At 38.1% G+C, this 11578-nt stretch overlaps 1 protein-coding gene across 1 annotated transcript; it reads right to left on the minus strand.

Annotated features, from left to right (window-relative positions):
- Nucleotides 1-2169: 2169 nt before the first annotated feature.
- LOC5509695 (universal stress protein A-like protein) lies at nt 2170-6839 on the minus strand. Its single transcript, XM_001630155.3, has 4 exons — nt 6646-6839; nt 4827-4916; nt 3700-3833; nt 2170-2876 (listed from the first exon to the last, which is right to left on the minus strand). The coding sequence occupies exons 1-4, from the start codon at nt 6725-6727 to the stop codon at nt 2649-2651; spliced, it is 534 nt and encodes a 177-aa protein (XP_001630205.1). The 5' UTR covers nt 6728-6839; the 3' UTR covers nt 2170-2648.
- Nucleotides 6840-11578: the final 4739 nt, after the last annotated feature.

Here is an 11578-nt window from a genome sequence, read left to right on the forward strand (position 1 = left end):
ACCACCCCCCCCCCCCCTCACAACGGCCGAAAGTCCACTTTCAGTTTTCAATAGAGTAAGATGTGCTATTTGTAGACAAAACTATAAAGCATAAGCTAGATCACTCTTGTATGTCATTAGTCAGACTTTATTTGTAGCCAAATCCCACAATAAACGTCCCGTGGAGATACTGCAAAGGTATAAAAAAAACCTCTTTATTCAGATTTTTATCCTCACTGGGTCAGTACGCAGCTCTTACAAACTGCAATTTGATTGGACAAATAAACAATATACGCACCTCAACACAAAGAACGAGAAGAATAGAGACAAAAGAACTCCTTTGTAGAACAAAGATAGTAGGAGACAAGCAACTGCGTACTTAACTCTCCTCACTCCCGCCCCCCCCCCCCCCACTTATGTCAACTTTTTCAGATTTTGCACCCCCCCCCCCCCCCAGAAAAATCCTGGGTACGGGTCTGGGTTACTAGTTTTTTTTTTTCAATATGCTTATTTAATTCACACATTGTCACATAACACAAACATGTAACCTATTTTAACGTAACCTACATTCCTGTCAATAATACTTACCTTTTTTTCTTTTTTTTTATCAAAAACGGGCCAGAGAGTGCACCCCTCTCACTTTTTGGAGCGGATGTTTTTTTCATTTTTATGCGAACGTGCAGTGTACCTTTATCAAGTATAAACCGATTGATTGTTAAAAGATAAAATTATCAATGTCCTAAAATGTTTGTATTCATTTTTACTGGTATTCTATGACAAACCGTTACTACTCCCCCCTGAAACCTCCAGCCACACCCCCCACTCATCCCCACCCCACTTTTGGGACCACTCTGTCTGCAACCCTCTAACCGCGATGACTCCTGCCACAGCATTTTTTTAAGTTAATCAGTTTGAACCAGAAGAGTGCAACTAAAAAAGAAATAGCTCTATTTGTTTGGGAAGAAACAAAAATAAGGGCTTTGTAATGAGACTTATAATGACATCGCTACAAAGTACAATGATAAAGAACACATTTTAAATAGGAATATGAATTGAAACCCAATTGTTTTTTTTTTCTTTTTTCAACATGAATGTATTTGGAGCAATGCTATGAGTTAGAGATTAAAAGGTGCCAAAAAAAATTGAATTTAACCCCTAGAATCACAAGTTTCTGATCAACAACACCCAAAATTGGTAATATGAATTACAGATAAATTCTTTAAAAAAAATTTTAAATTCTTTAAAAGCCCAAATATGGTTTTTGTTTTTCACAAACATTGGCAAAAGGTATTTGTAACTGCTTTATATGTAAGGTTATGTGGGTTTTTCTTACTTTATCAGTACCAGGAGAAAGTAGATAAAGGACCACCACAGGACAAAATTACCCCTGCCAGAAGAATAATTTCTGGACTGGGGTCATTTAGAAATGAACAGTTTTATATAAAGAAATTATCAGTGTTATGATCCTTTGCTAACTTAATTGGCTTTAGTGTCTGTTGAAAGAGACTTACAAGAAAACATTAACAGTATTTGCCTGGTGTCTCTACTTAAGAACCCAGCTGTCTAAAAGGCTTTTGGCATTTCCTTGCATGTCACACTATTAAGATCAATAGAAAGTATAAGGAGAATATATAGAATAACAAAATGGCACAAGTAAAAAAAGGAAATGCGAAAAAAACTTAGAAGATTAAAATGAAATTGTTGATGATTCTAGCTTGGAACTACTGTCTCTGATCCTTGCTCAATAATTGTTTGTCTTAAAATATACAGTAGCTTACTAAAGTAATAAGAATAGAAATAGGCAATGTGAACTAACTGTAGCAGGTAGGCCCCCCTCTTATGAAAGCTAAACTTGCATTTCTACAAGACAGGGATATGGTGTTGGTGAGTGGTTCTCACAAAAACAAAACAGCACTTCCAGTCAAAATAGAACATGGAGGGCACACTGGGGATTCAAGGTATAAAATTAGGACACCAATATGGAAGAATTCAGGAAAAAAGACCAGCTGATGATGTTGTTTTCAATAAAAATTCGTAACTAAAAAATGGAGTTCATTATAAATTAAGAATTTTCAGTTTAAATGTTGTTAACCCCCCCCCCCCTCATAATTTTTACCAGGTCCCTAGAGGATGGAGTTAAGTGTCCCCCCCCCCCCCCCCCAATATAATCATTGTGATAGGGCAGGGCAGTTTTGTTCATACGGTTTATTGCAAGCAAGGCTCACAACATAACAGGGATTTTGTATGAGCAATACATAGGTACATTATACAGTACAGGCCTTAGGTATAGCACAACCATAAAAAGTGCATCTTTATATCCTAGGGATGAAAGATATATTGTGTACATAGGTGCATAAAGAAAATTTAACATTACAGTAGCCAATCTATTTCTCTCTTAGAAGGTTTTTTCATGTATTTCGATCTGATCTTTTACTCATTGGTGTAAAATTTATAGACAAGCATTTCAAGATTTTTCCTTTTCGAATAGAAACAAATAAGTCTTGTTGAGTAGAAATTTTGAGTGGTATTTGAAGGACTGAACATTGACCCTAGAAAATATAGAAGTATTGGCATTCAAGCTCTTTACATCCTTATAATGAGTAAGATGAGTAATGGTCAGGTGATTTTGTTGGAAGCCACTGCAGTAGTGATGATTAAAAGCAATCCTACTAATCTTTGTGTGATTGAGACTCCTCATGTTCTGGTGGGGGAGGAACAACAGCGACGGGAATGTGTGCATGGTGCACACAGTAGTCACTGTTGCTGCCTAGAAATGTGCGCCGCAAGGTGCCTAGGCCGCGGGAACCCATGATGATCAGGTGTGCATTTTCATCTTGGGCAAATTTGCACACTACTTCACCAGGCTTGCCAGTTTCCTTGAAAAGCTTGAAATGAATCTGAAAATGAAAAGCCTAGTGTAAAGCTATGGCTTATAAATAAATAGTTTGAGAATTGGTGGAATTATCGAAAATGAAACTTTAAATAGTAAACTTTCATCTAGCAAATATGACAGATCTGTCAAAAGGCGAGATTTAGTTTTAAATCAAGTCCAGGTATATTTCTCTTGATTATCTCTTGGATAAGATTATTGTATTCTGCACAAACAGAACCAAGTTCAAATCTGATCAATTGGAACAGTAAAAACCAAAACAATTGGTCTGGTGTGAGTGAAGAAAAAAAAAGAAAAAAACACCAGCTCTTTGGCTGATATGCCAAACTGACAATTATTGTTAGGAAATGTTTTTAAACAGTAAACATTTATTTTAAAGAAAAAATAATGTTAATATTTTATTTTTTTGTATATAATCTTTTCCAAATTGTGTCAATAAAAACAAGCATTATTCAATGTCAACATGACTTTTTTGAGTGCATTACAGCCTAAAAACAAAAAGTATGCCCAGTTTTAATGTATCTGCATCGTTTTGATGCCCTCCACCAATCAACGGGGACTTTTTGATAAGAGGAATGGCAACAAAAATGGCAGAAAACATTTAAATTAAAAGGCGGAGCTTGAGAAACGGTTTTGGGGTTGCATTTAATCATAAAAGTTGTTTCATTGTTTATCAACCACCTAAAGGTATGTACTTGTGATCTGACCGAACTAGCTGTTTCAATTAAAAGCATAAGTTGGCACTTGTAGCTGTGAGGCCTCATTAGTATGCAAATACTTTATGTAAAACTTTCCATGCTTTGGTATTCCCACACTGTAAGTATACATACATTTTTTTTCTTCTCTGGGTCAATTGAACATATTTTTTCTTGGCACTTGCGCCCACAATCTTCTAGCAAATGTTTTGCCTCATCATCTGCCTTCTGCACAAGGGAGCTCCACTCTTCGTAGTATGCAAATCCATCTAAAATACAGTCAAAAATTGTTATGAATACAACTACTGTAGGGTGACTAAAACTCAAAGTATTTTGAAAAAGAGTCTTGGGACATGTAAACAGCACTGTATAGGATAGAATGCTTAGTATGTTTTTCTTTCTCCTTCATATTGAGATAAAGAGAGTCACCCCTCTTTTGAGCAAGCTGACTGAAAAACACCTAACACACAAAGCAAGAAGACTTGCTGGGAGGACATAACTCAATGTAAACAGACACACTTATGTACCCAAAATTGGAAAACTCTAAAGACTCATTTAGACAGCAGTATGTTGTACAGTGTAAATAAGCCTACGACTCCGCTACGATGCTTGACAGCGAAAGTATCGTAGTGTGTAATCCAGGGCTAAGACATGTCGTTGGCAGGTCGCATGCAACTAAATTGTGCTGTCTAAAACAGCCTAGATACGTAGATGGGTTTGTAGCTTGCTATTAATAAATGCACAGATCAAAATCATAAGTTTTTTATTGGTTTCTCAAGCATGCGAATGATCATTGACCAATTATAGACAATCTTTTGTTTTCCTTATTATGCATATTATAAAAAGTGGCATTCCACGTATAAGACCACATATAAGATGCACCCAAATTTTGAAGGTCATTTGGAGTGAAAAAGTGTGGCTTATACACGGGTAAATATGGTATTGAAAACATCAAGACTGCATATGCACAGATTACCCAGATAACGTTCATGAATATAGAAATGAGAAGTCCATAATTGGTACATTGTGGATAATCAGCAGGAGGCCTCTTTTCTTTGAGAGTTTCGTGGATTACTATTTGCAGGTATAACTTGTAGCACATGTCATTCTCAGAATAGGGGGATACACACTATTTGACCAGGGTTGAAATGGTGCACCAGAACTGACACAGGTAAATTAACAAATTTGCTATTACACAAAGCGAGGGACAGGGATTAAAGAGGTGGTGTCCAGGGAAACTCACTAAAGAGGTATATACTTACATGGGTAAGGTGCGGCTGGCATTGTCGGGAGTTCAAAGGCATGAATGACTAGGAGTAGGTCTCCCTCCTGATAAATATTATCCCAGTACCCTGCACAAAATAACAAAGACGAGCAAAACATTAGATTATGTTGAGAGAGGGATAAAAGAGGTATAATAAGTTAACAACATCCAAAACTGACACACTGGAATTTGACCTGGTAGAAATATATTAAAGTGTTTTCTGACACCAAAGGAGAAATAGAAGTTTAGAATAATTTTGCCTTATGAATGCATTGTAAAATGTTCCCAACTCCTTCACTGTTCTATTGTACTTAATGTGTGAGTGAATATGCCCTTTTGATGTGTGGTTTTGTGGATACTCAGTGTACGTGTTCTGCCTCTATTCCCTTCATCAGTGGTTCTGATTACTGTTAATATTTCCAGGGGTGCTGGGGCGGATCTAGCTTTTCGCTAAAGGGGGGGTTTGGCTGAGTAACAAAGGGGGAGGGGGTAATTTATTTTGTTACATATGGCTTCCTGGCAGCCCAAAGGAGGGGGGGGGTTAAACCCCCTAAACCCTCCCCTTTGATCCACTACTGCAGTGCTTTAATTTATGACAGATATACCCATTGAACCCATCTCTGGATAGAACACTAGGGAGAAGCACTTCCTTATTTGTATTCACAGTAATACAGATTTGAAAAAAACGAGCATTCTTTTAGGAAAATATACAAGCCCAACTGACAAGATATGACTCATACACCCCCCACCCCCTTACGCCTGTCCTGGGGTAACAACAACATAAAATTACTCCAGGTTTTGATTACGGACACCTGATGTGAAAGAATTATTTGCATCGTCATTGCTCATTTTCATGAGAGCGAAGTTCAAAAAGTAGGTAGTTTATTCAGTCATTTCGCTCTAACAGTAATGTCATTTGATAAAACTGACTTTTATGTGACTTTGCATACATGCAAAACAGTCAAACAATCGTATAAATGCTACATTTTACTCATACTTAATTTGATGCCACGAATCACTACCGGACAAAGATGCCGATCGTATAAATATTTTATAACTACAACACCTGAAGTTAAAGTATTCAATTGTACAATGGTTTGACGCAGGAAAAATAAGAGTAATAAGATCTGGTATCACGTGCAGTAGCCGGGAAAATTACACAATTCTGACGCTGAAATCTTATCTTGTATTTCTAAAACGAGATCTAGGATTCTTTTACGCTTGAGCAAACTAGAAGACGACCCTGAAAGGAATAAGTTAACCGCAGTATTTGCTCGCTATCTTCTAAATGGTTGACAGAGTGGATCAAAAACTCTTCTAACGGCACTATGAAAAAAAACAAAATACATTTTCATAGAAAAAATTCTAAAATATTTGTGGAAATCCCCTTAAATTGTGTGCTATGATGCTATGTTCATTTAGCACATGAGGCGCGTTCAGTCTTGGAGTTGACGATCAATTTGGGAAAAAAGACGGGAAACAATTCCGACGCTCTCGACATCATGGTAATATCTTTAAAGCTCGTTAGCAAATGATATAGAACTTTTCATGATTCGTTTAGCTGTCCATATTTTGGCAGTCCGAGGTCCACCTACTGCGAAAGATCTTATAGCGTGGTACAACGATATTATGTACCTACTCGGGTCACGTTTGATGATACTTTCGATTAAAATGGACAACAAAGTTCATATGTATATAAAAAAACTTATGATGGAAGGAGGCAACATAACAACCTACGGTGAAAGACAAGACTTGTTTGGGTAACTAAACGTTAGTGGATGTTCAAAGGAACCCATGATCGGGTGCTTTTTACTCACACTGGTAAGCACGCATGCTGTTGACACTGCCATCCAATGCTAAGACAACCTTTCTCTTGCAAGAGGAGGAATCGCTTGCCATAATGGTAAAGAGAGAAAATATCTGCAAAAACTCGATCACAAGAAGATTGCAGATAATATGCACCCAGACGAAGCAACTCCGTGCCAAGCTGAACTCGTCACGAGCCCGAGATCACGCAATTGCACGCCCTCTCGACTTCCAGCCAATCATGTGCCGAGTAGCACCACACAGGCAGTCCAAGTGTATTACAGTCGAAGCTCTCTGAGCGACCGCTCTCGTAAGCGACCAGCTCCGATAACGACCACGATCACGAATCACCGAATGAATTGTCAAACAAACTCTGTAATTCTTAGCTCTCGTAAGCGACGAACTTATCCGTGAGACCAGCTCTCGTAAGCGACCACAATGATTTTTGGCTTTACAACACCAGCCAACACCTGATAAACATCATATCCAATGCATGCTGAAATCACATATAAAGCGTAGTAGCAAACCATGTGGGCGACCAGTAGGCAACCAGTAAAGAAATTCATAATTACAATTTTCTTAACTTCAATTTCAACCATGGGATTGACATTTCTTTGTCTCCAGAAAATTAATAAATGCAAGGAATCTCTAGTCCATTACCAGCTCCACGATTTATCCTTTTTCCAGTTACAATAGTCATTCACTTGTTTGTTGCACGCTTAGGAATCGACTAACAAAAGGCGCCATGCGACCGTCGTAGACGCAGAAGATATTCTCATGACGAAAAGCTTTAAAACCTTTCACTTATACCAATCTAGCCAAAGGAAGCATAGATACACTTTCAAATTCTGAAAAGGGAATTGAATTTGATTGAGACTTGAATTTTCTACAGATCTTTGATAATTTTCCTGGCCGCGCGAAAGGAGATTGAATCGAGAGAATAATTCCAAGTTTTGGCGGGAAAATCTGAAACAAGGTATTTTTCTTAAATCCGTTAAAATTCAGAGATATTGGCGAATTGTTTTCTATTGCAATGCTACCCACAATAAAGCGAAGAATAATTTAAAGTCGAGAGTTGTATGCGAAAAAAAGAAAATATCGTTTTGTTGTAGGTTTCGAGCCCCAGAGGGGGGAAAACGGTACCAGCGGGGATGCTTGTTCACAGCATGCGTCAAGCATTTTCGTGTTAATTTAATATATTTTATGACAGCACTTTGATCGGTGCAAGGTGGGTACAGTGTGTAATTTCTACCGACACTTGGCCTCTATAAATATTGGATTATGCTATATATGGGAATATGGTAGAATATAGCGCCAAATATGAATTAAAGCGTGCGCTCTATCGATTCAGTCTACAACTCGTTGGCTAAGACCTCCTTTCCGATTTCATGATGTTATTTGAGGTGATTTCACTGAGGATTGACCCAAACAAAAGATGGTACGCACTTAATATTGACATATGCCGTTTACGACTACGAAAATTCGTCAATTTGAAGTGCTTTGAAGCATCCCGGCCGAAGCTATAAGATAGCGCCGAAGGATGTGAGGACGCTTGCCGGCGATTCAGCTTCAATCAAATGGTTTTAAGCAGATATCGCGTTGCCTGGAACAGGGCTAGAACGGAAGAAGTCTACGTCCTTTAAGCGTTTGGGGTAATCGGGGAGATTTCAGCAAGTAGGGATTCCTTCAGACTTCTAAACGTACTGCCGGGAATCGACGAGGAGATCAACCACGTTTATCCCAACCCATGCTCGAAAACACTGGCACAGCATGAAGTAAGAGCGAAAGTGGAATCGCTTTCGGTAAAGATCGAAAAAGCTAGAGAGAAATTGGGCGGAGGAGAGTTTGGTATTGTAGCAATCAGCTGACAAATAATCACTTATCCTTAATAATTATATATTTCTTTGTTCTATTTTGTTTTGGGCGGCACGCCTTGAAGACTTCACCTGAAACATATTGCTGAATATATTTTTTCATATAGGAGGTTGTAATGTGTTTTATGTTTTCACTGTTGTTTTGGGCGGCACGCCTTGAAGACTTCATCTGAAACATATTGCTGGATATATTTTTTTTCATATAGGAGGTTGTGCATGTGCTTTATGTTCTCACTGTTGTTTTGGGCGGCACGCCTTGAAGAATTCATCTGAAACATATTGCTGGATATATTTTTTTTATATAGGAGAATGTGCATGTGCTTTATGTTGTCACTGTTGTTTTGGGCGGCACGCCTTGAAGACTTCATCTGAAACATATTGCTGAATATATTTTTTCATATAGGAGGTTGTAATGTGTTTTATGTTTTCACTGTTGTTTTGGGCGGCACGCCTTGAAGACTTCATCTGAAACATATTGCTGGATATATTTTTTTCATATAGGAGGTTGTGCATGTGCTTTATGTTCTCACTGTTGTTTTGGGCGGCACGCCTTGAAGACTTCATCTGAAACATATTGCTGGATATATTTTTTTTATATAGGAGAATGTGCATGTGCTTTATGTTCTCACTGTTGTTTTGGGCGACACGCCTTGAAGACTTCATCTGAAACATATTGCTGAATATATATATATATATATTTTATATAGGAGGTTGTGTAATGTGCTTTATTGTTTCACTGTTGTTTTGGGAGTCAATCCTTGAAGACTTCAGCTAAACAGCTAAAACATAATTGCTATGATTTAAAACCTGCAAATGAGATGTGATGCAGTTATCCAAACTAATAGCCAATCAAGGTATATGTAAATACTGTACTGTATTTATTTCATTTTCGCTACTTTCAAAACAACAGCTCAATGCAGTGTTTTAAAAGATCTGCAATACGGTTGACTATATACATCACAAAGGAAATCTCCACAATGACATCAAATCCAATAACGTTTTTGTCGAGGAGCGGGAAGGGCGAAACTGCCCTGTTATCATCTACTTCGGGAAAAGCTGCCGCAAGCACTCTGAAGCCCCATCATGAGAGAAGCTTACCACCGCCGAATATACGGGCCAGAAGTTCGAGTCCCTGGCAGCAAGAATACCAACGCCATTGGTGTGTTTTCAGTGGGATTTATGCTGACGACAACTTCTCTTCAATTGGGTTTTTATAAAGGACGCTACAAATTTTTCTGCTAGAAAAAGACCATCACTCAGAAACCTTAGAGGGAAGATTAGAAAAAATGTGTAGCCTGGACAAATATAAATTTGTAAGAAAGAAATTCAGCTTGTATGCTTTTTGCCTAGCTGGCGGTTTTATTTGGTCTCGGAGTAGTTGTTCGTTCGGTACTCGTATAGTTGTTGTTTGTTAGCCCATAAAAATCTAACGAAAAATGCTAATTTTCCATGGTCAGAGCGGAGACGTGCATTTTAATATATTGTACTATAAACAAGAATAGCCACCCAAAATGCGAACGGCAGGCTAACCATCCAATCGTGCTAGGGTAAATAGCCTTTCGGTTTCAAATTTCTCTTCGGCTTTAACAAAGGATTGAAATTAAGATAATTGACTATATTTATAAGTGTCTCTGTCCATGAGCGAAACGTGGCGAGTTTGGAGTTAGGAACACATATCGTACTCCAGGCTCCGTGACGTCAAAAGATATAAACAGTAGTTGTGTTATACGACCCCGCGTGTGCTGACAGATTTTATACACCTTTTGACCACTAATCCCCTGCTAAGGTGTATTTTTGCACGCCTAAAATAGGTGTGCAAAACCATTTCAGGCCGGCTGGGGCTCCTCATAAATCCGTTAAAATTCAGAGATATTGGCGAATTGTTTTCTATTGCAATGCTACCCACAATAAAGCGAAGAATAATTTAAAGTCGAGCGTTGTATGCGAAAAAAGAAAATATCGTTTTGTTGTAGGTTTCAAAAACAGCGCGCGCTCGTGAGAATGTCGCCATCCTTGATTGCGAATGAAGCACGCGCGCAGAATGCACAAAACAATTCAAAGACAAAAAAATATCTGCTATATTTTGCAGATTTGTTTCCTTTAGTTAAATAATCATTTGAATACCAGGTTTAGATATAAAGATTACGGTAAAAGTTGTAACCACACGACGTTCTCAGCAATAACTAAGAAGACATGAAGACAGGAACCGGTTTAGCGCGCGCATATGTTTTCTCATGTAATTTGGTTGACATCTCGATCTATGTCACAAATGACTGGACCCGGGCCTTCCAGTTCACGACCTTTTTTCCGAAGGTTGACCAAAATACCTCAATATTACCAGGGGCGTACGCAGCTTATAGGAGGCCTGCAGTCACTGGACTGCAAAAAAAAGGGGATATTATTTGCATAACGAGGGGAAAAAATGAAATATTTACTCTTTTTATTTTTATGTACGTAGTTTTATATATATGATGAGGATAAAACTATAATTTTCTTAATCATGGTAGTCTACAGATGATTTTACAAACATATTGTTATGTCGTTCAGTGCCAATCGACGACTGAAGTCCTATTTCAGATCGAGGATAACAGAGGATCGTGTAGTAATATTCTCAAAGTCTGACGCATTGACGCCAATTTCAAACCCAAAAGCGAGAGCTATGAAATCTTCACGGGGATGCGGGGCCACGCCCTCATTTAGCTTCTGAACGCTTTGACTGCAAGTTGTTAGAATCCTGCGTACGCCCTTGATTACAGATTTGAGTTATTCGCGCGGACGCGTGTTTTATAGGGTACATACGAACCACATACCATTTGGAAGATGAAAATATAAAGAATTGACAAAGTCTATCAACTCTGAAAGGTTATATGGACTTTAAGTCGTCGATATAACGAGCACAACAAGCTACTTTGCGTAGAATTAATTGCTATTAAATAAAACAACTCACTCTCATGATAAGTCAAATACCTAGTTTTAAAATCAAGCAATAAACCAAAATATTACAGCGTTGTTATTATCACGATAACTTTTAGATTCCAGCATTTAAATTAAGCTCCCGTAAGCGACCAAC

Source organism: Nematostella vectensis, chromosome 2 (assembly GCF_932526225.1).
Source record: "Nematostella vectensis chromosome 2, jaNemVect1.1, whole genome shotgun sequence".
NCBI classification, from domain to species: domain Eukaryota; kingdom Metazoa; phylum Cnidaria; class Anthozoa; order Actiniaria; family Edwardsiidae; genus Nematostella; species Nematostella vectensis.